The sequence below is a fragment of the Mus caroli genome, unplaced genomic scaffold, assembly GCF_978045245.1.
Source record: "Mus caroli unplaced genomic scaffold, Mus_caroli_1 scaffold_15, whole genome shotgun sequence".
In the NCBI taxonomy this organism is placed as follows: Eukaryota; Metazoa; Chordata; class Mammalia; order Rodentia; family Muridae; genus Mus; species Mus caroli.
Genome location: NW_028227270.1, coordinates 9987753 through 10010892, shown reverse-complemented (window position 1 = coordinate 10010892; position 23140 = coordinate 9987753). Strand labels below are relative to the sequence as shown.

Genomic DNA, 23140 nt, shown 5'->3' with positions numbered 1-23140 from the left:
AACTGACGCCTCTGAACCACTTGGTTCTTTTACAGGCTTTGCCCTCTGCCCATGGCCTTTCCAACGGCTACTATAATAAACTCGGAAAATCTTCCCAAAAGCCAAGCTTCCAGTTCCCAACTGTTGATGCTTTTAATTTCCATAAATATATTAAATTCAAATAAACATAGAAGTATAAACCCAAACATAGCAATATTGATTTATGATAGCAGCTTTGTTAAAATTTAGGCTGTTGGAATCTGTGGTTTTTAAACCCTAATTCTTCTGCTGATACTTAGAAGCATTGTTAGGCTATCACTTGTTTAAAATTTACAGAAATTAACAAATGAGTTTTGTGTATGATTTAAAAAATATGCTTCCAACATCAGAATCCCTTTGGGTGTTCCACAAGCTCTTCAAAACTTCACAAAAGAGGCTTTACAATATAGACAGAAACTAGAAAACTAAGCTAGAAAAGACAATGAAGAAATTGCTAAAAGTGAGGTTTGTATTTCAAATAAAATTAGGTTTTGGGTGAATTCAATATACTTATGGAAATTATAATCACTCTAAATCCTTATCTTAAATTAAAACAAGATACATATTTTGAAATGCTATTTTAAATAGGATTAGCATAAGGATTCTGCTTATTAATTACAATTTACACAAGAAATGTGAGAGTGAGGAGTCAAAGACTTACAAAGTCACTACCTTGATTGTGGTGCTATGCAGAAAATGAGCAAATTGTGCTGCCCCTGACAACCTCGAGCTAGTTCTGTTCCACAGTTCCATATTACATCTACAATTTAACCACTCTGCATTTGTAGGCTCTTTTCTAATGACTCAGGCTTTTACTAGAAGCCAATTCTTTAGACAGCAAGTTAAAACTATGACTAAATACACTCGAATTACATGTATATGTCTCCATCACTGAATGGTAGAACTGTACTGCAGCTAATGCACCATATTTATAAAGCATTAAGACACAACAAACATTAGCTAAGAGCTGCCTAGACTGAAATAAAGGCAAAAGAACTGCCTGAATACAAAGATGCTCCAAAATAAGTTTTCATTATTCTATTTATGAAATTCCTAGCCAAATGGATGGACCTGGAGGGCATCATCTTGAGTGAAGTAACACAATCACAAAAGAACTCACACAATATGTATTCACTGATAAGTGGATATTAGCCCAAAACTTAGGATACCCAAGATATAAGATACAATTTGCTAAACGCATGAAACTCAAGAAGAATGAAGACCAAAGTGTGGACACTATGCCCCTTCTTAGAATTGGGAACAAAACACCCAGGGAAGGAGTTACAGAGACAAAGTTCATAGCTGTGATGAAAGGATGGACCATTTAGAGACTGCCGTATCCAGGGATCCATCCCATAAGCAGCTTCTAAACGCTGACACCATTGCATACACTAGCAAGATTTTGCTGAAAGGACCCAAATATAGCTGTCTCTTGTGAGACGATGCCGGGGCCTAGCAAACACAGGAGTGGATGTTCACAGTCAGCTATTGGATGTATCACAGGGCTCCCAATGGAGAAGCTAGAGAAAGTACCCAAGGAGCTAAAGGGATCTGCAACCCTATTGTTGGAACAACAGGATGTACCAACCAGAACTCCGGAACTCTTGTCTCTAGCTGCATATGTATTGAAAGATGGCCTAGTCGGCCATCACTGGAAAGAGAGGCCCATTGGACTTACAAACTTTATATGCCCCAATATAGGGGAATGCCAGGGCCAAAAGAATGGGAATGGGTGGGTAGGGAAGTGGGGGGCGCTATGGGGGACTTTTGGGATAGCATTGGAAATGTAATTGAGGAAAATATGTAATAAAAATATTAAAAATTTAAAAAATAAAAGTTTTCATTATTCTATTTTGCAAATATATAGTGCAATCCAATAGGCAATGCTACACCGCCAGCTTTGCCATACTACCCTTAGGTATTCTCGTGGCTGATATATTTCATTTTCCATTTAGAATGAATTCTGGCAAACTCCAAAATAAAAGACCTACTTTTTAAAACCTATATTTAGTATCTTGTTATACTTACAAACTGAAAATTTTTATGGGAGCAAAAACGTAGGCATATTTTGGTTTAATTTCTCCATTACCCTAGTCTTGGCAGGAAACAAAACAAGGAAAAAATAAGTCCTAGCTTATGGTGAGAGCTGGGGATTAATATGAAAACAGATAAAAATATTGTAGCCTGGCATAAAACGCCAAAACACCTGGTCTATGACTGCTTTCTTTATACTGCACGCCTATCAGGCAGCTCACAACTACTCGCATCTCCAGCTCCAGGGGATCTGACCTCCTCCTATGCAGAATATAAATGAGGTTGGGATAGAGGAATATAAAAGCACCTGAGAGTAAACCAAGCTTGAAAACTGGCTGCAAACATAGTTAGTAGTCTAACATGCTATCTAAACAAAAATGATTCTAAATTTAATGTGCAGGTGAGAAGTCAACATTCTTCAAATAGCTTTGTGAAATTGATAAAACTTAAGCTCTTTTTCTAAGCTCAAGGAATTGCATTTTAACAAAGAAAAGTATAAACCTGTACGAAATAAAGCCATGTGTGGAGACCAGTATCTTCAACACTACAAACAACAACAATATTCTGAAAATCCAGTTTATTTTCCATGTTGTGGACAGATCCAGTCAGTGATCAGGTTTTCTGCATGTGTAATAATTTATCAAAATAAGTTTTCCCGCAACTCTTGCAATCCCCTCTGAGAATCCTGATCTGACAGCACACCAAACAAAGCTCCTGACAAGCCCCTCGTGAAGCTTGGAAGAGCGCCTGGCATGTCTCCTCTCTCACATTCACTGCTACCAAAGACTAAAGAGGAATTTGTTTTGAAAGGTGACTTAGTTCAAGAGTTGAGTTCAAAAAGTTAATGTTTTAGTGCACTTTGCTCCAGTTTTAGCCAACATGCTACATTTTCCTTTTTGCTGTTGTTTTGTTTTAGGGGGAAGTGGATAAGGAGGTGCACAAGTAGAGTTGAAGATTTCCACAGTTTGAAAAAGATAGGACTCTGCAAGCAAAACTGTAAGCTGCCTCGTACCTTAAGACCTGAACATTTTAAGACAGAAGCTTTGCAAAACATCACACAATTTTTTATTATTAAATGAGAAAATCTCATTTGTTACATCGTCACATTGCTAGTCAAGAGAAATGCTGCAGTGATGAAGAAAGTCAATGTTGGATCAACCAAAGTCCTCATTTCTACAACATTCATTTACAAAGAAATAATGTTCAACACAGCCCAACACAACATTCTTGGTTTTCTTCATATTGAAGTCCCCCAAAAAATCATCTTCTAATGGGGTAGGTTCACTACATAAATTATAGTTCTTCATTTTTACAATTCACCCCAAACTGCATGAGAGATGTATCACACTAAAATTTCTAAAGCTGTGAGGCTCTCCTTCACACATCGTCATCATCCGAGGTGTCACTGCTACTTGTCTCTGTGTCATCATTCTCAATTGTGGGTTTGAAAGTGCTGTTTTTCCAGGGTCCAAACTTGAAGTCACAGATCAGGCCATTTTTCAAAATACCATTTTTTCTCAGACCATTCTTCTGTAACTAAAATGTCAAAAACAAGCAAATTAATTTTGCCCCAAGAATTACTATACAATCATTATCTTACCCTGAAAATTCCTGAAACAAGTACATCATGCCCCCAACTAAGCTATTTCAATAGTCACATGCAACTGACCAACTTATCTAACAAAGTATCTGTAACAGAATTAATCTATTCTTAGTTGAACATGGCAGCCTAAATCTATTAGCACTTGAGAGACTGGAGATCTTAAATTCTAGGTAAACTCTAAGCTACATAGAAGAATTCCAGACCAGTCTGGCTGCATAGCAAGACCTTGTTTACAAAATGAGAAAATGCAAATTAAAATCTATTCTTTGAGTAGAACAAACACTAACCACCTACCAAAAAACTATTAAAAAGTAAGAATAGAGGTATTGGAAATACAAAGGGTAGATGTGACTCAAAATTGTTAAACTAAAGTTTTAAACCTTTCCAAGATTTTGTTGCAGTACATAAACACTATGATAAATATACTTTGATGTGCTACTAAACAATATAAATAGGTAACTGTAAGATGATCTCTTCATTTCCATGACCTAAATTAACAAACCCAAAAGCTGGGAAGTGGTGGCGCACGCCTTTAATCCCAGCACTTGGGAGGCAGAGGCAGGCGGATTTCTAAATTAGAGGCCAGCCTGGTTCTACAGAGTTCCAGGACAGCCAGGGCTGCACAGAGAAATCCTGTCTTGAAACAAACAAACAAACAAAACAGAAAAACAAACCCAAAAGCTGGTATTATTCAGCTCTGTAGAATAAATAACATGAAGTATACAAAGAGTCCTATGCTTATCCAAGCAAATTAAGATGCCAGAAGTCTTAATACTCAAAATGAGAAATAGAAAGTAAACATGATAGTGGTGATGATAATAAACCTGAGGCCAAAATATCATCTCAAAATAGGAAACATAAACACTCTAAATTAAAACTAACATAAAACTATAAAACACATATTAACTCAGACATTTTGAATTTCTTTCATGAAAAACATGAGGCTAATTTTCATGTGCATATCTAAGTGCAAATTTTTAGAGATAAAATTAAGCTAATGGTTGGCATTGTCTATGTTATATAGATGAGAGAGGGTTCTTTAATTATGAGAATTTCTATTCAAGCCAAAAGAGCTACACCTAAAGTTAAAGATTGCACACACACTTGCACACACACGGGTGGAGCAGGGGGACAACTTGAGCTTCCAGTTTCCCTTCCAGTTTAATTCTTTTTTTTTTTTTCATAGCATATTTTCTTTTCTATCTTGATTTAATTTTGAAGCTCACCTCCCATCATTTTGAACACATCCATTTCTAATGTCCCTAGCCACCATACTTATAAATATGTCTGGTCCCTCTCTGAAAAATGTTTCTTCTCTATTTAAAGTTCTACTCTTACATCACACAATTTATGGGCCAGTATCATCTTATCTGCCACAAACATAAAATTGTCTGTCAAGGAATGGCAATAAAAACAAAATCTGTATGAGTATACTGGTACACACCAGTGTACAGTTGTGTGTATGTGTGTGTCAATGCATGGGGGGGGGGTATGTCCATGTCAGTTATTTTCCTCAATTCATTCATTGAATGCGAGGCCTATCATAAACTGGAAGTTCTGCCTATAACATGTGGGTGGCATGATGACTGAATTTAATGCCAAGTCGACCTATAGCTGAACGGATTATATCAAGACACTATCAATCATATAAATTAATCATCTATCCACCCATCCATCCATGAGCTTTCCAATAAATCTATCTATTGTGTTTGTTACTGGCTCCCATGTGTGCTCAAGGGTGTGCCTGTACGTCAATGCATCATGTGGAGGCTGATGGCAGGTGCCTTCCTCAATTTCTCTCTCTCTTTTTTAAAAGGACCTGTCTGTCTGTACTGACCAAAAAAGTACAGAATGTGTGATACAACCCACAGACTTTCTAAGAAGTTAGGCCCAAGTGAGGATGCTTTAATCACACTTAGAAGAGGGAACAAAATAATCACAGGAGACAGAGGGAGAGAAAGGTTGGGGGGGGGGGGGGGAGACAAGGATCAGGTATGGGAAACAGGAGAGAAGCCCAGAGGACCAGGAGAATGACTAGAAACATGCAGCTGCCGGGAGAGGAAAGGGGCTGCTCTAGAAAGTCCAGGGACTTAGGATGTGAGAGGCTCTCAGGACTCAATGGGAATGACCTTATCAGAAATGCCCAAAGTCGGGAAGATGGAACCTGAAGAGACCACCTCCAGTAGACAGACAAGGAGGGCCCTCAGTAGAGGATTGGGGTCACCAACCCACCTTCACTCCTGACTAAAAGAAATACAGGTACAAAAATGGAGCAGAGATTGAAGAAAAGGCCGTCCAGTGACATGTGAGATCCCATCACATATCCAGGCACTATTACTGATGCCATGTTGTGCTTGAAGACATGGGCCTAGTGTGGCTGTCCTCTGAGAGGCTCTACCAGCAGCTGACTCAGATACAGATACTTACAACATTCAGCCATTGGACTAAGGTTGGGGACCCCTACGAAAGAGTTGGGAAAAGGACGGATAGCAACTCTATAGGAAGATCAATAGTATCATGGAACCCGGTCCCCTGGGAGACTAAGCCACCAACAAAAGAGAACCCCACCCCCACCCTACCCAATGCACACATGTATCAGAGGACTGTTTTGCCTGGCCTCAGTAAGAAAGGATGTACTTAATCCTGTAGAGATGTGATGCCCCCAGGGAAGGGGGATGGATGGATGGGGGGACCCTCTCAGAGGTGAAGGAGAGGGGGGAGTGGTGAAGAACTCTGGGAGAGAAGACTAAGAAGGGGAGCAACGTTTGGGATGTAAATAAATAAAATAATTAAGGATGTCTCTGAACCTGGAGTTTTGCCTCCTACGCCCCAGCACTGAGATTAAGGGACACACTGCTGTGTCTGGCTCTTTTCTTATGAAGGTGGTAGAGAGTGGCTCTTCATGTTTGCACAGCAATCACTTTACCAAGTAACCCACCCCCTGAGTTCCAAATCTTTTATTCCTTATATTTTCTATAAGCTTATACATCCCCCAGAAAAATCTAACATTTTAAAGCATTTTCTTAAAATAGCTCCTTAAACATGACACTTTAATTACATCTAGGAATTCCAAAATCCTGATGCTTGTAACTCAGGTATTTTCTATTCTCAAAACCACCTTACCTAACATTTCTCCAGTATAAGCTGTAATCCCGCGAATTGCTGCAATATATTCCCAATTCATCATATCCTGATATGACATTCCAAGTCCTTCATATTCTTATTATGGGTTAAGTAAACCAAATAAGTCAGCCAAACTTGAGTTCAAATTCTAATTGCTTTTCTCATAAACTCACAAGCTGTAGTCTTCTCTTCTATCCAGAGTACTAATAATAGTACCTACATCATAACAATAACTTACAGAAGCACTGTTAGGAAACACTTAGCATGGTACCTAGTGTAAATTATGAGCTAGTTAACAATCGCTGTTAAGAACCTTTAAAAGCTTTCCACCCAATTCTCTTTCCGATACTTTGAGCCCAACAAAAATATATTTTCTAACTTTTTTGCCTAATTTACATCTTGTTCTGGCAATATCATTCATCTTTCATCTTGTCAAAAGACAATTCAAATCTAACTTTTTAAATATTGCTAAGTCATTGCAAGTGGAACTATGTCTACATTAATCATTACAGGGGAAAAATTCTGAAAGAGGGAACATTTTTCTTAACACTCTGTAATGATAATAGGTATTCAAGAAAGTCTTCATTTTGCATTTCTCCATCACCCCACTCACTCCTCTTTGGTCCTCATCAGCAACATTTAAAACTAGTATCACAACCTGATTTACATAGGAATTTATATATTCTCACTAACTGGAGAAAGGAGTGCAACTCTAGACATTTAAACATATATGAACACGTATATATTTGAAGAGATAATGTTTAAACCCAGAACCATTAAGTTCCAACTCTGTTATCGGGAATAATACTAATTCTTTTTATAAACAATATCTTTAATGATTTTTCAGGTACCTAGTTATCAAATGTTTCATAATATTTAACATAAATATATACATGCTTTTATCATCAGTTCAAAAATATGTATGTTTTACTAGCTTCAAATTCACAATATGGGAAAATAGTATCTTAGTTATTTTATTATCAAAATGGGTTAGCTACCTGCCTCAGTTATCACACGGTGTTAAAGTCAATTATCTTGGTAATATACTATCTCTGGAATACTATCCATAGCAAGAGTACTAGGTACATTTTCAATGATACCTTTCTTTAAACTCCAATTGTTCAAGATGGGAGGTAGCTTAGTTGTAGAGCACTAGCTTAGTATCATGTACTGTAGAAAGAAGCTAACTTCTGTAGAACAGAAACCAGATGAGTAAGTGGATCCCAGGGGCCTGGACTGGATATAAAGACTGACTACAAAGGCAAATGACAAAACATCTAGATGGTGAGGGAGCTGTTCTTGAGTATTATCAATGTTACAACTGAGTAAAAAAAACAACTATTTGAAGTGAAATTCAGTATGTAAACTATGTACATGCCCAACAAAAAGAGAACTGGAAAATAATAAGAGTAAGAAATAATAAAATTATGTTTGCAGAAGACAGTGGTAATAGAAAATCCCAAAACCAACATCCTCCCCACCAAGAAATATTCGTAATTTAATATAGCAAGGTTACAGTATATAAAAATCAGCACAGAAAAGTCAGATGTCTCTAAAAGAATGAACACTGATAACAACTAAATGAAAACTGATTAGAAATCAATTCCATTTGTACAATGATTAAAGTTCACAAGGAGGCTTAGAATCTGATATACTCCAAACCCACACCAAACCATCCATCCCATGCTCATAGTTTGGAAGATTTAACTTTGCTAATATATAAACATTACCCCAAATGTTTACAGATTCAACGCAATCCCATTTGAAACAACAATGAATGGCATTTGTTAAGGGGCAGAAGGAAAGGGGGAATCCAACCTTCTACTAGAACAGGGCAGGCAGGCAGGGCAGACAAAAGAAGTAAGGATTGGGTGGGGTTCAAAGTCACTACATACATGCATAAAAATCTCACAATGAGACCACTAGTTGTATAATTTACATATATTAATATAAAAGGGATTTTTAAAAATAGATATAGAGAAGCCAGACAAGAGTGGCATGCACTTGGGGAGTAGAGGCAGACGTGAATCTCTGAGTTCAAGGTCAATCTGGTCTACAGAGTGAATTTCAGGGCAGCCAGGGACACAGCATAGAAACCCTGTCTTGGGAGGGGGTGGGGAGAGAGATATAGAGAGCCAAAGAAAATTCACTATAAAATTTACATGGAATATAAAGAGACCACAAAACACTCTTTTAAAGCAAAGTTGTGAGACCTTCCTGACTTTCAAAAATTACCACAAAAATACTTCTAAAAACAGTGTAGTTAGAACTTAACAAATGCAAAGTATTTGCCTGGCCAGCACTGCTCAGTGGTCCTCACCACTGCATGAACTAGGCATGGTAAATAGAATAAGCCTGCTATTTCAGCACACAAAGAACCCTACCCTAAGTTGAAGGTCATCCTCCCAGACTACAGGGCAACCAGTGCTAAAGTCTGTCTTTTTTTTTAGGGGGGGGGGGGGCCTGGTGAGATGGCTCAGTGGGTAAGAGCACTGACTGCTCTTTCGAAGGTCCTGAGTTCAAATCCCAGCAACCACATGGTAGCTCACAACCACTTGTAATGAGATCTGATGCCCTCTTCTGGCACCTCTGAAGACAGCTACAGTGTACTTATATATAATAATAAAATAAATCTTTGGAAAAAAAAAAAAAAAAAAGACTCAAACTGACACAGACGAAAGAAAAATGGAGAGCCCAGAAACGAAACCCAAGTGCAGCTTGGGTGCCTGTTACTTATCTATTTTAAAAATTTTATAGCATTTAGTAGGTTCTCTCCTTATACCAAAGGGTCAAACTCAAGTTACCAGGTTTGATGGCAACTGTGTTTATCTGCTAAGCCATCGATCTCACTGGGCCTGGCCAGATCAGAAATTAAGAACATGACAGTCTTCAATAAGTAGTACTAGAAAAAGGTTACTTACGATTGTTATATCTTCGTCAAGTTAAGCAGATTAAACATCAACAAGCAGATATAGATCTGGATTGTTTATGAAAGTGTTTCCAGAGAGGCCTAACTAAAAAGTCACCCTGTTCGAGTCCCGGAAAGAATAAAAGAAAAGGAGAAAGCCAGCTGAATGCCTGCATTCTCCTTTCTCCATTTCCTAGTCAGTACCACAACCACATTACTCATGCCATCATGCCTGGTCACCACTCAAAACTGTGAGCCATAATAACCTCCTATCCTTAAGTTGTCAACCCTCGGTCATAGTAACGCAAAAAGCCCCTTAGTAGCCATGAAAGGTTGGACCTTTAGTGCATACTATTATAAAAACCTAAACACTAAGATCTAAAACTTGAAAGATAGAGACGAAAAGCTTCAAAATTTTAATCCAAACTACAAGCACCAAAAACCTTAAAAAAAAAAGATAAATCAGACTAAATCAAAGTATTTTCATAAACTGAGCTACAATCAAAAGCTAGGGTGCTTTTTGCCCAGCATGTACAAGGCTCCAGTCTTGATCCTGCCACACCATCCCTTCCCCCAATCAACAAGATAAAAAGAGATAATGTTTACAACATATAAAAAAACTCAATGACAAAATCTGATAGAGATGACTCAAAGGTTAAAATGAAAAGACTGGCTGCTCTTCCAGGGGACAGAGGTTCTATTTATTTATCCACATGCTGGCTGCTCACAAGCATAACTAACTCCAGTTCTAAAGGAGTCAATGCCCTGTGCTGGCGAGCACGTGTGTGTGTGTGTGTGTGCGTGCGTGGAAGGGAGTGGAGGATGTTGCAGTGATATGACATGGGTTGGCCTTGGGTATGACCAAGGGGTGGGTGGAAGAGTGAGCTAGGAAAAAAAAAACATCATTTGAATAGAAATTTACCCAAAGAAGTTAAGTTACACAAATGGAATACAAGCCCATGAAAAGATGATCAAATTTCACTGTGGTAGATTGAATGAGAGTATCCTCGTAAATTTGAAGGTTCCAGCTCCTGAAATGTTTGGGAGGATGAACAAGTATAGCATTGTTGGAGTACAACATAGGCCACTGGGGCTGGGCTTTGAGGTTTAAAAAAAAATGCATGTCACTCTCAGTTTCTTTCTCCATTCCTCTCCCCCTCCTCTCACCCCCCCCCCTTCTATTTTAATGTAAGGATGTACTCTGAGTTACTGCTCCAGGACAACCATGCCTGCCTGCCACCCTATCCCCTACCATCCTCATCATGAACTCTAAACCCCTGAAAACTATGAATTCCAAATAAACTATCCCTACCATGAGTGCCCTTGGCCATACTATCTTATCACAGCAATAGGAAAGTAACTAAGACACTAGTCATTAGAGAAACGTTTACTGAAACTACTAAGTTACCACTTATACTGTAAGAGAAAGACACATAGAAAAGTATGATGTAGAGAACCTGGAACTCCTGTACTGTTCACAAGAAGTGTAAAAGGTATAGTATATTCCACAGGAAAATAGCATAAGGGTCTCTCTGACAGCTTTCTTAAATTGTTATTTCTAAAAGATTTATTTTTGTTCAGTGTGCATGTGTGAGTTCTTGCATGAACATCTGTGCATTATGACATGCTTAGTACCCAGAAAAAGGTCAGAAGCAGCAATGGAGTCCCATTACTGGAGTTGCATACATGCCTATAGGCCATTGTCAATATACCCAGAGTGAGTACTGGGAAGTGAACATGGGTCCTCTGCAAAGAGCTCTTAACACTGAACCATCTCTGCAGTCCCTAGATAGATCTACTATAAAATGTACATGTGACGGAGGACAACACACGGGCTTGGTTCTCTCCTACCCAGCAGGTCCTAGGGATCCAACGCAGGTCTTCAGGCTTTGTGGCAAGTACCTTTACCTACTTGGTCCTCATGTAACCCATAGAACTCTCCTTTTTAAAGTGTGCCTGTCTGTCTATCAGTCTGTGTGTCATATGTGTACACAACACATATGTAATTCACTTGTGGTCAGTTCTATCCTTCCATCATGTAAATTTTTTTTTAATTTATTTATTTTCATGTGATCTTTTGTTTGCATGTATATCTGTGTGGGGATGCCAGAGCCCCTAGAACTGGAATTATTAAGTGCTCGGCATTGAACTCAGTCCCTCTGGAAGAACAGCCAATGCTCTTAACTACTGAGTCAACTCTACAGTACACCACCATGTGGATTTTGAGTATCAAAGTCAGGTTTTCAGGTTTGGTGGTAAGTGCCTTGACCTATTATCATAACCAGGGCCCAACTTTTTTGTTGGAAATGGATGGTGGTGATAGTTGCGAACAAAAAAATATATTTAAGCCACTGAGATGGGGGAGGGGGGTGTAAATTAGTAATATGTGGTTTTTATGCAATTTTTGAAAGTACAATGAGGATAAAGTCCACACTCAGATTATTATGACTGCTTCATGAATGACTTCATTGAAAACATCTAGGCAATGTTTCACAAGGTCGCAGTGCCAACCATAGTGTTTCTGTATAGACAATCAGTTATATATGGTAACTAGCTTTTTAATCTATTATGGATTAAGAAAAATAACTTTTTGATGTTCTAGCAAATATTTCCTAATAACTCAAAAGTAAAGGATAGAGACCAAAAACAAGATGGTTTAGTATATTAAATATTCTTTTTTGAAAGGATCAAAGACAAAGTTAGTTAGAATTTGTCACTCATGTCAAATAACCAAATCAAAAGTTTGGAAAACAAAAATTTGGAAGCATTTTGTTCACCTAGATACTGAATACACAAGAAGTCACTGCAGATTTGTCTCAAAGGGAATTCTGGCCTATGTAGTGTGATGGATAGTAAATTTCTAAACAAATAAAATTTAAACTGTCCCACCACCCATGTTTTCCTGTGATTCTGTAAGCTCAGATGTTCTTACCTGTTCACTAATAACTTGGAATTCTCTCATTTCATCCTCAGTTAAGGGAGCACATGTTTCATCATTTTCACTGTCTTCCTGCCAGCCCATTTCTTTTAACAATCTGCACAGAAGGAAAACATGCTTAATTTCGAGCTACACCTGGGTTGTGTAACTATTACCTTTATCCTATATAGAAGAAAACATGATCCCAATCTATTATATACAGTCCCCAAGATACAAAATAACTTCTGAGTTTATTTTCTAAAAAAATGAGTTATTGATCAAGTAAACCATATTTGGTAATAGGAAAGAATGAACTGCCTAATTGCTTGATTCTCTAAGCTGGAAACATGCAACAGGGAGAGTCAACAATAAAAAATGACAAATCCTTGTATCAAGAGTAGTAATAATGCCACTTTTGCTGCTTCTTAAATGCCACCACAATCCAACATATTCTCAACTAACCATTAGGACTTCCACTTGAGAGGGTGTAAGTCTCATCATGCACTTTATACTTCACTCTGCTACAGCTATCTATGCTGAGTGTATGTCACCATCCTCAGTACACAATTCAATCTAAAACAGAGGCATTATGTGCAACAGTAAAGGAAAACTTCTCAACTTATAGCTACATAGTGGAAAATGACTATCAACAGTTTCACTCTTCCCAATTTATTTTTTTTTAAGAAAAATTCTTCCATTTTAGGAAAAGAAAGCTAAGAAAAGACTAACAGAGAACTAACCATTATGACTTGGGCAAGCATACCACACATGAGGCAGTAACTTTAAATTTTCTGCTTCTTTTAAGGCCAATTTTAAAAAAAATTCACTCCATTCCTTAAGTATTTCTGATATTTCTATTTGCCTATCTTACAATTTGCATCTATCACATACCAAGTTATTATAGATTTCAGAGATTTTTCTTTCAAGGTCTCAAAGAATTTATTAGTACTCATGTGTCCTAAATAGTATCTAACATGCTATTCCTCTTTTACAGAGTAAAATTACAAGTCATCTTTAGAAAACAATTTTGCTTACTTCACAGCAAAACAAAACAATTTTAATTTTCTGCCTCCCAAATTATTATGTACCACACTGAACTACTGCTTCAAGTAAACATTAATTATTTCTTTATCTCTATTCACTGGCTTTTCTGATACCCTGTCTTGACTATAACAGAGATAACTGTCCTTAAGACTGGCATTTTGACTTAACCCTAATCATTCAGAATGACTTAACCCAAAGCTTATAAACTAAGACTAATAAAACTTACTGCTTTGGCTATGACCACATTTTTACTTCTTTTACTGTAAGAACTGACAAAGCATTTGTGACAATGAGAAGGGAATCAAGTGTTCTTAACTCTCCAGCTGATAAGGAAACATGATTGCTTGATATAAAACAAAAAACTGTTGTTAGAAAGTGTTGTTCTTAACTGATATATGCCCTTACCCTAAGATTATATGCACTTAACTACAAAAATAAAAGTGAAAATTGCCGGGCAGTGGTGGCGCACACCTTTAATCCCAGCACTCGGGAGGCAGAGGCAGGCGGATTTCTGAGTTTGAGGCCAGCCTGGTCTGCAAAGTGAGTTCCAGGACAGCCAGGGCTACACAGAGAAACCCTGTCTCCAAAAAGAAAAAAAAGAAAAAGTGGAAACTGAAGCTTAAGAAAGAAATATCACATTTTCATTTAAAAAAACCCTACAAGCTCTAACTCTGTGAACGGAGGGAGACTGTTTTATCGGCTTGAGGAGGCTCAGTGGCTGGAAGCTTGTCTAGCAAACATGAGAGGTCCAGGTTCAATCTTCAACTGCAAAGTCACTTACACACAAACTAAGCTTAGGAATGACCATACTTTACTTGCCCAGTGAATCGATGCTTACAAGCTTCCAGTTGAGAATTAGGTTTCCTAAATATAAATGCTAACTACACAATTTCCTGATTTTGAGACACTAAATAATCACTAATTGCTGATGCGTTCATTTCTGTATGTATACATATATTCATGCAAAAGTATTCAGTAATCCAAATGGACATTTTTTTTCCTTTCTCCTTTATACACTGTGATGATACACAACACAGTATTACTAGCACCCATGCAGAGGCTGTTTATCATTACACAACTAGATGTGCTTATTTTCTACAAATTCTATCCAGTGTTATAAAGGATGTTATATAGTATGTGCACATTCTGCTATTAGTAGCTTTAGATAGCTTCTCACTTTCAGCCTCTCAACAAAATCTTCATATAACTAGTTCATAGACCTCCTTTCTCTATGTATAATCTAATTTAATTTGGGCAAAAGATAAGCATTCCTAATGTTTTTTTAACGTTCACAAAATGCACAAATATTCACATATATGCACAATGCATTTAATTCCAAGCATCCACATGGTAGCTCTCAGCCATCCGTAACTCCAGTTCAATGGTATCCAATGCCCTCTCTGACCTGCGTAGCCACCGAGCATACATGCAGGCAAATGCTTAAAATGAACACATAAAATAACATCAATAGAGTCAATTAGCCATACTACTCAGTAATAAAAAGAAAAAAAGTACTGACATACCCTACAAGAGAAATAAAAATAAAATTAAAACCAACACCAAAAAGCAGAGATACAAGCCCACTTATACAGATGTCCACTAAATTAAATCTATACAGAAAACAGACCAGTGACTACCAAAATGAAGGTGAAATGATTAAACTACAATGGAAACAGAACTATGAATGCAAAAACACCATCTGCCCATTTAAAAACAAGTGAAACTTAAAAGAAAAAAAAAAAAAAAAAAAAAAAAAACACATTAAAGGCAAATAAATTAGAGCTAGGTGTGGTGGCTCACACCTTAGATCCCAGCACCCAGGAGACAGTGCCAGGCCAGATCCAGTACCCAACATCACAAAAATAAACCTATCAATTACTTAAACGTGAACAGAGATAATTCCAGAAAAAAAACAGTAAAAATAATTACTAACCTGTGTTCTGCCTCTAGTGAACTGGAAAGAACATCGGTTTGTGGAAAAGTGGAAGAACGAATGATCTGCTGAGACATCACCGAGGCATTGCCGTTCTCCTGTGGAATTTCATTTTCATCAAAGTTTCTGTTTATGTCTCTTTCTTGGTGAGTAGTATTGCTGTTATGCAAATTAAATGAGTCGTCATCCTGATTTTTAGGGAGTTTAAAAAATAAACAGTGAGTTCTAGAGAACAGTTAATAACAAGTAACAGAATCTGTTTAGATTTTCATAAAAATACATAAATCTAAATTATTTCAGTATCATTAAATTCCAAGGCATACTTTAAAATGTATATAAGGCCAAAAAGATGAAGATGAAAGGAAGGAAATATCCCTGCTGGACTCACTCCTACACCCATCTGCCTGCTACAGGGTATTAAAATTAAAAGTATGTACCACACTGCCCAGCACAGAATTTTTGTTTTAAGTATAGATTTGTGTGTAAATTACATATACACACCTGTAATTTCAGTCTATGACTAGTAGGCTAAGGCTACGGATCATAAACTACCTGTCAGCCTCCAAAAGATTAAGCAAAACAATAAAATCCACATGTTTTTGCATAAAAAAATTGAAAAATACAAAATGAGAAAAAAGTTTCTGTGAAGAAAAGCTAGCCATGTGATGGTGGTGCAAACCTCCAATCCCAGCACTTTGGGGTGGGGGAGGCAGTGGTGGTGGCAGCAGTGCAGCAGTAGAGAGAGATCCATGAGTTCAAGGCCAACACATTTACAGAGCACCAGGACAGCCCTGTCCCCTCCAAGCTAGCCGCTGTGAGGGCTTATTACAACAGCGTGAATGGAAGCACACCGCTAGGGATGGTGGCAATGTTGAGTGAGTATAAATCTGTTAGCACCAATAGGTCTGAAGGGAAATGAGGACAAAACAGGGAAATCATCAATAGGGAAGGAATCAGGAAGCAGCCTGCTGAGGATACACACATCTTTCTATTTCCTGCTGGGGCTCCTCAAAGTTGAATCTAACGCAAAAACAGAGCTCATTTCTAATCTTGCAAAGGAATTCAATGATTAAAACAGAATTTTAAAAAGTCATTAAGTGTATGTGAAACTATGTACAGAGCTGACCATACTCTAATAACATTACTGTTATCCCTATCACAAATCCTTTTGTTCAAAGAAGGCGTGGTGGAATATGTCTGTCCAGTTTTCCAGAGGTAGAGGCAGGCTGCCCGCTGTGGTGCCAGGTGACTCTGATCCCAGAACTCAAGAAGCAGAGGCAGTCAGATCTCTGAGTTTGAGGACAGCCTGGTCTACAGAGTGAGTTCCAGGAGTCAAAACTACACAAAGAAACCTCAGCTATATATTAGTCCTTAAAATATCCACCCAGAGAAGACAGGAACCTGCTAACATAGGCTTAGCAGGAGGAAAACCAAAGATGAAGTTTTAATTAGAGTTTGTCAAAGTTCTAAATATTTACCCACATAATTTAAAAACATGTTAATGTCAAATTAAGACTCACTGCAATTTCAATTACCTTCTCTGAGCCAGCATGACTTTCATCTTCATGTTCCTCCTCTACTCTGTCCCTTTTCAATGCTTTCAAAAATTCACTCTTTTTATCACTGCGCATTCGTGTCAGTTTAGTTAAACGAGGCTGCTGATTAAGTTTGTCAACAGGCGAAGAAGAATTCGAACGATTACACTAATGGAAAGTTCAGAAATGTTAATGAACATGTAACCAGGTCAAACACAGTTCACTATTATCACTGCTTCTTATTGTACATTTATAAGGTAAAACTCGTTTTAAAGTATAGTTCAAAGTAAACATCTAACAGTGAATATTTTTCTTTGACATTAAACAGGTTAACTATGTAACAGCAATTCTTAATTCCACAAAAATAAATGATAGCTTAATTATTTAAAGTGAATATTCTTTATTAAAGAATAAACCAGTTAGAAATATAGATCCTACTTTAACAGTAGGTTTTACAGATCCAAAACTCTGCAGATAAGAACATAAATTATGTATGGTTTTGATATTGCAATATTGGACACAACAGTCTAGTACGAAAATAAATCCAATTTAGTACGAAAATGATCCGAGATTAGTCAAGAAAACTCCCTAGTCTGAGTTCCAAAAAATAAAACTACCTAAGCTGCCACATACTCACATATACCTTTCCTTCCACTGCTCTCTCTAAATCACTATTAAAGTGTCCATTACTGCTAAAACAAGACTATACAAATCCACATTCATAGTCAGTTTAGCCCTACAGCAAAACTTGTATCAAATGAAGCTATAATTATTTTAACACTTTCTCAACAATTCTTTATAATAAATGAGTGTATATGAGAGTTCCACTATTTTCTCTGTCTAGAATACTTATGAAATTAAAATTTTAATTTCTATTCCTCAAAGTATAACAATGCAAATAAAATGAGTTGTCTGAACTAAATTCACTGAATAAAAAGATAAAAGCATCTCCTCTTTCGTGAACTGGTGTATCTAATGAGTTGGTGAACTAACAGGATTTAGTAACTGGGGATCACAGCCCATGTCAGGAAGCTAAAGAAGAATGGCCCTTTATGAACATGAGCTTCAGACCAACCTGGGCAACACAGCAAAACCCTGTCCTTTTACTTCTAAATGCATTTCTCAAAAACTGTTCAGTGACCTACCTCTTTCACTGAGTTTGTTGATGGACTAATACTCTTGGCCGCTGACTTAAAAGCATTAAAGTTGCCAACGCCATATGTAGATTCATGAGAAAAAGAAGTCCCGACTTTGTTCTCTTTAGTTTGGCTTTTCCATTGTGTAGGCTAAGAAAAACGGAAGAAACCATTGTTACCAAAAACAAATTTATGAAAACAAAGAAAAGGGCAACAACTAAGCAATGACTACAATATAGCTCATAACAGTTATTTATATACTACTTTCACTATCTCTGTCATGTTCTGTTCATGTTCCTTTGACACTTGTGCCTTTTGTTTTATCTATGCAGCCCACTAGCTAGCCTAGAACTCAAATCAGGCCCCTCCCTCAATGTTGAGATTAGAGGTATGAGCCACAACATGTTTCTCTACAAATAAAGATTTAATATGCAATTAAAAACAAAACAAAACACCTAAATCTGGGGCTGATGAAATGGCTCAGTGGATCTTACAGACAGCTAATGTTCAGCTCCCAATATCAAAGTCGAGTCTCACCATAACCAACAACTCCACAATAACCTGTAGTGCTACCTCTGGCCTCTTCAGGCACCTGCAGACATCCACGTACAGACATACCCATATACATGATTTAAAAGTAATAATGGGAAACCGGGTATGCAAGCACATGCCTTTAATCCCAGCACTCTAGAGGCAGAGGCTGGAATGTAGAGTCTGTAGCCTGATCTACAGAATCTAGGCCAGCCAGAGCTACATAGAGACCTGTTTAAAAAGCACAAAGAAAATAACACTGATGATAATGATAGAGGGGACTGACTGGCAAGATGCTCAGTGGATAAAGGCACCTGTCTCCAAACCTGAATCTAATCCCTGGAGACTACAAGTAGAAGAGTCTTACAAGTTGTCCTCTGGTCTCCACCTGTTCATTGTAGCCCATGTAAGCATAAACAACTACATGCAAAATGAATATGACTTATAAACTAATACTTTAATCTTTTATTTTAATCTAAATTAAGGTTATTTCTGAAACTCTAAAGTTAGGAGTTTCCCCCCCTTTTTTGCCTTACATTAAAACTCATTAGTATTTCAAAAGCTTGTAACTTAGCACCAAGTAAATACTGCAATATATGTAGTGAACAAATATATCCTATTACATCCAACAGAGCAGAAATTTTAAGTTTAATTTTCTCCTCAAAATACAGAGGAACTAAAAAAGAAAAATTATATACATGAATCTACTTTTTACAGTAGATGAAGACTACTATAAAAAACAACAACTGCGGGGCAGTGGTGGCGTACACCTTCAATCCCAGCACTTGGGAGGCAGAGGCAGGCAGAGGCCAGCCTGGTCTACAGAGTGAGTTCCAGGACATCCAGGGAAACCCTGTCTCAAAAAACCAAAAAGAAAAACAAAACAAAACAACCAACAGCTGGTCAAAGTATGGAGAATAATTCAGTGTAGCGTGACAATTCACAAACAGGACATCTATGACAAATTTGGCTCACACACAAGGACTTACTTTTGTAGGTGGAACAGCAGGTTTGGGGACTAAGCCTTTATAAACACTCGGACCAGTTCCATTCTTAACTGGCTGTGACTGGAGGTTTCCTGCTACGGGGAATCCAGATAGCTGTAAGTCTTTTGTATTACCTTTCTTAATGACCAGCATTCTTGGAGTTCTAGATTTAGGATTCGGGGGATAGTCTGCATAAATAAAGCACAAAAGTGTTATATACAATTTCAAATTTTAGGATAAAAACCATCCTACCAAACCTTACAGCATTTTAAAAATTAGTAATCAGCTGATTTGGGGTTGAAATAATTAATCTGAATAAGTCAAATTCCTGCTTAAGAAATAAAGCTAAAATATAATCTTATGAAATGTAAGATGTGGGTAATGCTTATTAATATAGATAACTGCAGGTGAGAAGATACAAATGGAAAAGCAGAATTAAAATTTATGTATTTTTCACTTATTTTTTAAAAATTTGCAAACTTCATGCTAATGAGTCAAAGCTTTAATTTCCCCTTATGCTCTTAAAATTTTGTCTAAATTTCCTATTCTCTTTTTAATCCGTTTATTTGTTAAACTCATAATCAGTGAGTGGACCAACAATCCCAATATTTCTAAATATCTATCAATCGACTATAAGTTAAAAATAAAAAATAATTTTCATAATACCAATTCACTAAAATATTTAACAGTCCGTCTAATTATAAAATAAGACATATCATATGAGATCAGGGCAATCAACTCAAACTGTTTTCTAAAGCTAGTACTGGAAATAACTAGTAGATAGAGGTTTTTTTTTTTTTCCAAGGCTACTGTACTTGTTAATAATATGAAAAAATTTCCCTGGATAATCAGTTTGTATTTATAAACAGGTATTATCCCTACTTATCATTATCACAATGAAGTATATTCTACATTTTTTATAATAATCTCTGAAAGTTACAATTAGAAATTTTACAAGTTAACTTAGATACAAGCTCAGATTATTAATGACATACTTTATGAATTGATAAGCTAGGGAGGCATTTGTGTTGATACCCCGTCCCCAAACTACCTATTTCTTACCATCGTAACACAACTGTAAGGACTCCGAGGGAAAATTGGAAGGACTCAGTTCATCTAAGACTCCATACTCTCCAAAAGATGAAACTGATGTTCTTATCTACTGCCATGCTGACAGATAAATGAGGGGTCCCTTAGCAACAATCAAGTATATGTGGAATTATGAGGAAAAATATCCCATAAGTTTTGGTACCTAAAAGACTTTAATAGCTTGAAAAAAAGTACCTTCAAGCACATAAGAACAAAGAAAGCTGTGAAAGTATAGTTTAACTGAGTGTATTATTATACAATGAAGAAAAACAAAAACAAAAATGAAGATCACAAACGTAGAATAATGAATACTAGGAACTCAACTGTTTTAGCAATTTTTGGGAAAAAAGGTAATAGCATGAATAAACTATTAATAAAAAAAGTTAAGAAAAACCCAGGCTCTTAGTTGAATATGGTTGGTGGTTAAGGGAGAGTCTGGGCCTGCTTGTGTTCAAACTGAGACACTGCGTGATTCCTCCTAGCAAAAGGGTTCTTGAAGTGTGTCACACGGCATTTATAGTCCCAGCACCAGTACCAAACTGGTTTCACTAACACAGTATGATCTCATCTTACAACAGGGGGGAGGAAAATTCCTGGTAGTCCATGGTTAGGATTCAGTGGTCTCAAAAGGGGAGAAAGAAGTTGTAATTATTAAGACAGTATCTTAGGCTAGAATTTTAAATAACATCAAGGAATGTGAGGCATAACTGATGTTTACAAAATACAAAAGGTAATGAATGACTTTAAGAGGTATCAGATATCAGGCTTTGAAACAGGAACATTTCAATCAGTATATCACAAGCCTGACTAATGAAATTTGGTTCAATATGGCTTAAGCAACAACTAAGTTTATCTTCCTTCCCCTCAGAGATTCTTTTACATTAAGCTACTGTAATGGGGGAGGTAAGCAAATAAGCTATATAGAAGTAGACATGCCAGCAAAAGGGTGATCAATACATACTGCCAAAGGAAGATGTGAAGGGAAAAGATTCAGTTTAGAATGGGCACAGAGAAATGTAACAGCTGAGAATGATCTAATAATCTGCCCTGTAGACTCTCAGAAGCGGTGAAATGAAAATGTCAAGATATGATGGAAGTAAAACAGAACTTTTCCAGCCAAAATTATGTAATTCACAACCTATTCTCTGATTTAAAGAAAATGGTTTGACAAAGGTTGAAAACATATTAACAAATAAAATTTTTATAAATATTCGTCATCATTGATTTTAAAAACACAAGATAGATGTGGTGGTTGGTACATGCCTGCATACCCAAGGTTTGAGAAGTTGAGGGAAAAGTCACAAGGCACATGTCAGCTTGCACTGCATACTGAGACCCTAACTCAAAAAAGGAATGTGGGATAAGAACAGTAGTAAGCAGAAAATACAGAGTATACAGACATTCGCTTTTGTTTTAGTTTGTTTTTGAGCCTCAAATTGATTCTGACTACAAATTTCACCTTTCCTAAAATTGGATTCCTTGAAGCAAGAAATATTCTGGCTGTTTCTTCAATGAGGTCCTCAGTGCAAAGAATGATGGACTTCCCTATAAAGAAGAAAGGTGAAGCCTAAGAAATCACTCTCAGAAGACTAAGTAGCAAAAGTAAGAGATGACAAAAGTCCCTGAAGATGATAAGGAATTAAGAGTGAAGAGCTGTGTTACGATGCAAAGAAAAATAGGGTTTTGTACATGATTATCAAACTCTAATACTAACTTCTAAGTAGATCTAACCATCTTGTACAACTTTATAGAGTTGGTCTTTCATTTATAAAAAGCAGTCTTCTTGGGGCTGGAGAGATGGCTCAGTAGTTAAGAGCACTGGCTGCTCTTACAAAGGTCCTGAGTTCAATTCCCAGCAACCACATGGTGGCTCACAACCATCTGTAATGGGATCTGATGACCTCTTCTGGTGTGTCTGAAGACAGCTACAGTGTACTCATATAAATAAAATACATCTTAAAACAAAACAAAAAAAGCAGTCTTGTCTTATATTTAAATAACTTATACAAAACACACAAAAAGGGATATGCTATCTTTAGAACAGTAACAACTCAAAAGGTATGTTTTTCCTAGAACTTAATGTTAACTTAATGTAAAACTAAAAAGGGGTGGGGGTGGAGGGATGCAGTGGTGGCCCACGCCTTTAATCTCAGAACCTAGGAGGCAGAGGCAGGTGTATCACTGTGAACTGAATTGGAGGTCAGACAGGACTATTACACAGAGAACCCCTGTCTCAAACAAACAAAAACAAAAAACAAACAAAAAGAAAACAACTATAAGAAA

At 37.0% G+C, this 23140-nt stretch overlaps 1 protein-coding gene across 5 annotated transcripts in view; it reads right to left on the bottom strand.

Moving 5' to 3' along the window:
* Window positions 1-2614: 2614 nt before the first annotated feature.
* Window positions 2615-23140, bottom strand: part of Gpbp1 (GC-rich promoter binding protein 1) — a 66794-nt gene continuing 46268 nt past the window's right edge. For 2 of the 5 annotated variants that reach the window (XM_021180304.3, XM_021180305.3), the window contains 6 exons: window positions 19772-19956; window positions 18261-18401; window positions 17116-17283; window positions 15581-15768; window positions 12619-12721; window positions 2615-3588 (listed from right to left, as the gene is read on the bottom strand). In XM_021180304.3, coding sequence (XP_021035963.2) covers window positions 3430-3588; window positions 12619-12721; window positions 15581-15768; window positions 17116-17283; window positions 18261-18401; window positions 19772-19956 — 944 coding nt within the window. In that variant the 3' untranslated portion in view covers window positions 2615-3429. Of the gene's footprint in view, window positions 3589-9699; window positions 9806-12618; window positions 12722-15580; window positions 15769-17115; window positions 17284-18260; window positions 18402-19771; window positions 19957-22316; window positions 22403-23140 lie in introns of those variants that run through there. The other 3 variants (XM_085830823.1, XM_085830821.1, XM_085830822.1) reach the window with 3 other exon arrangements.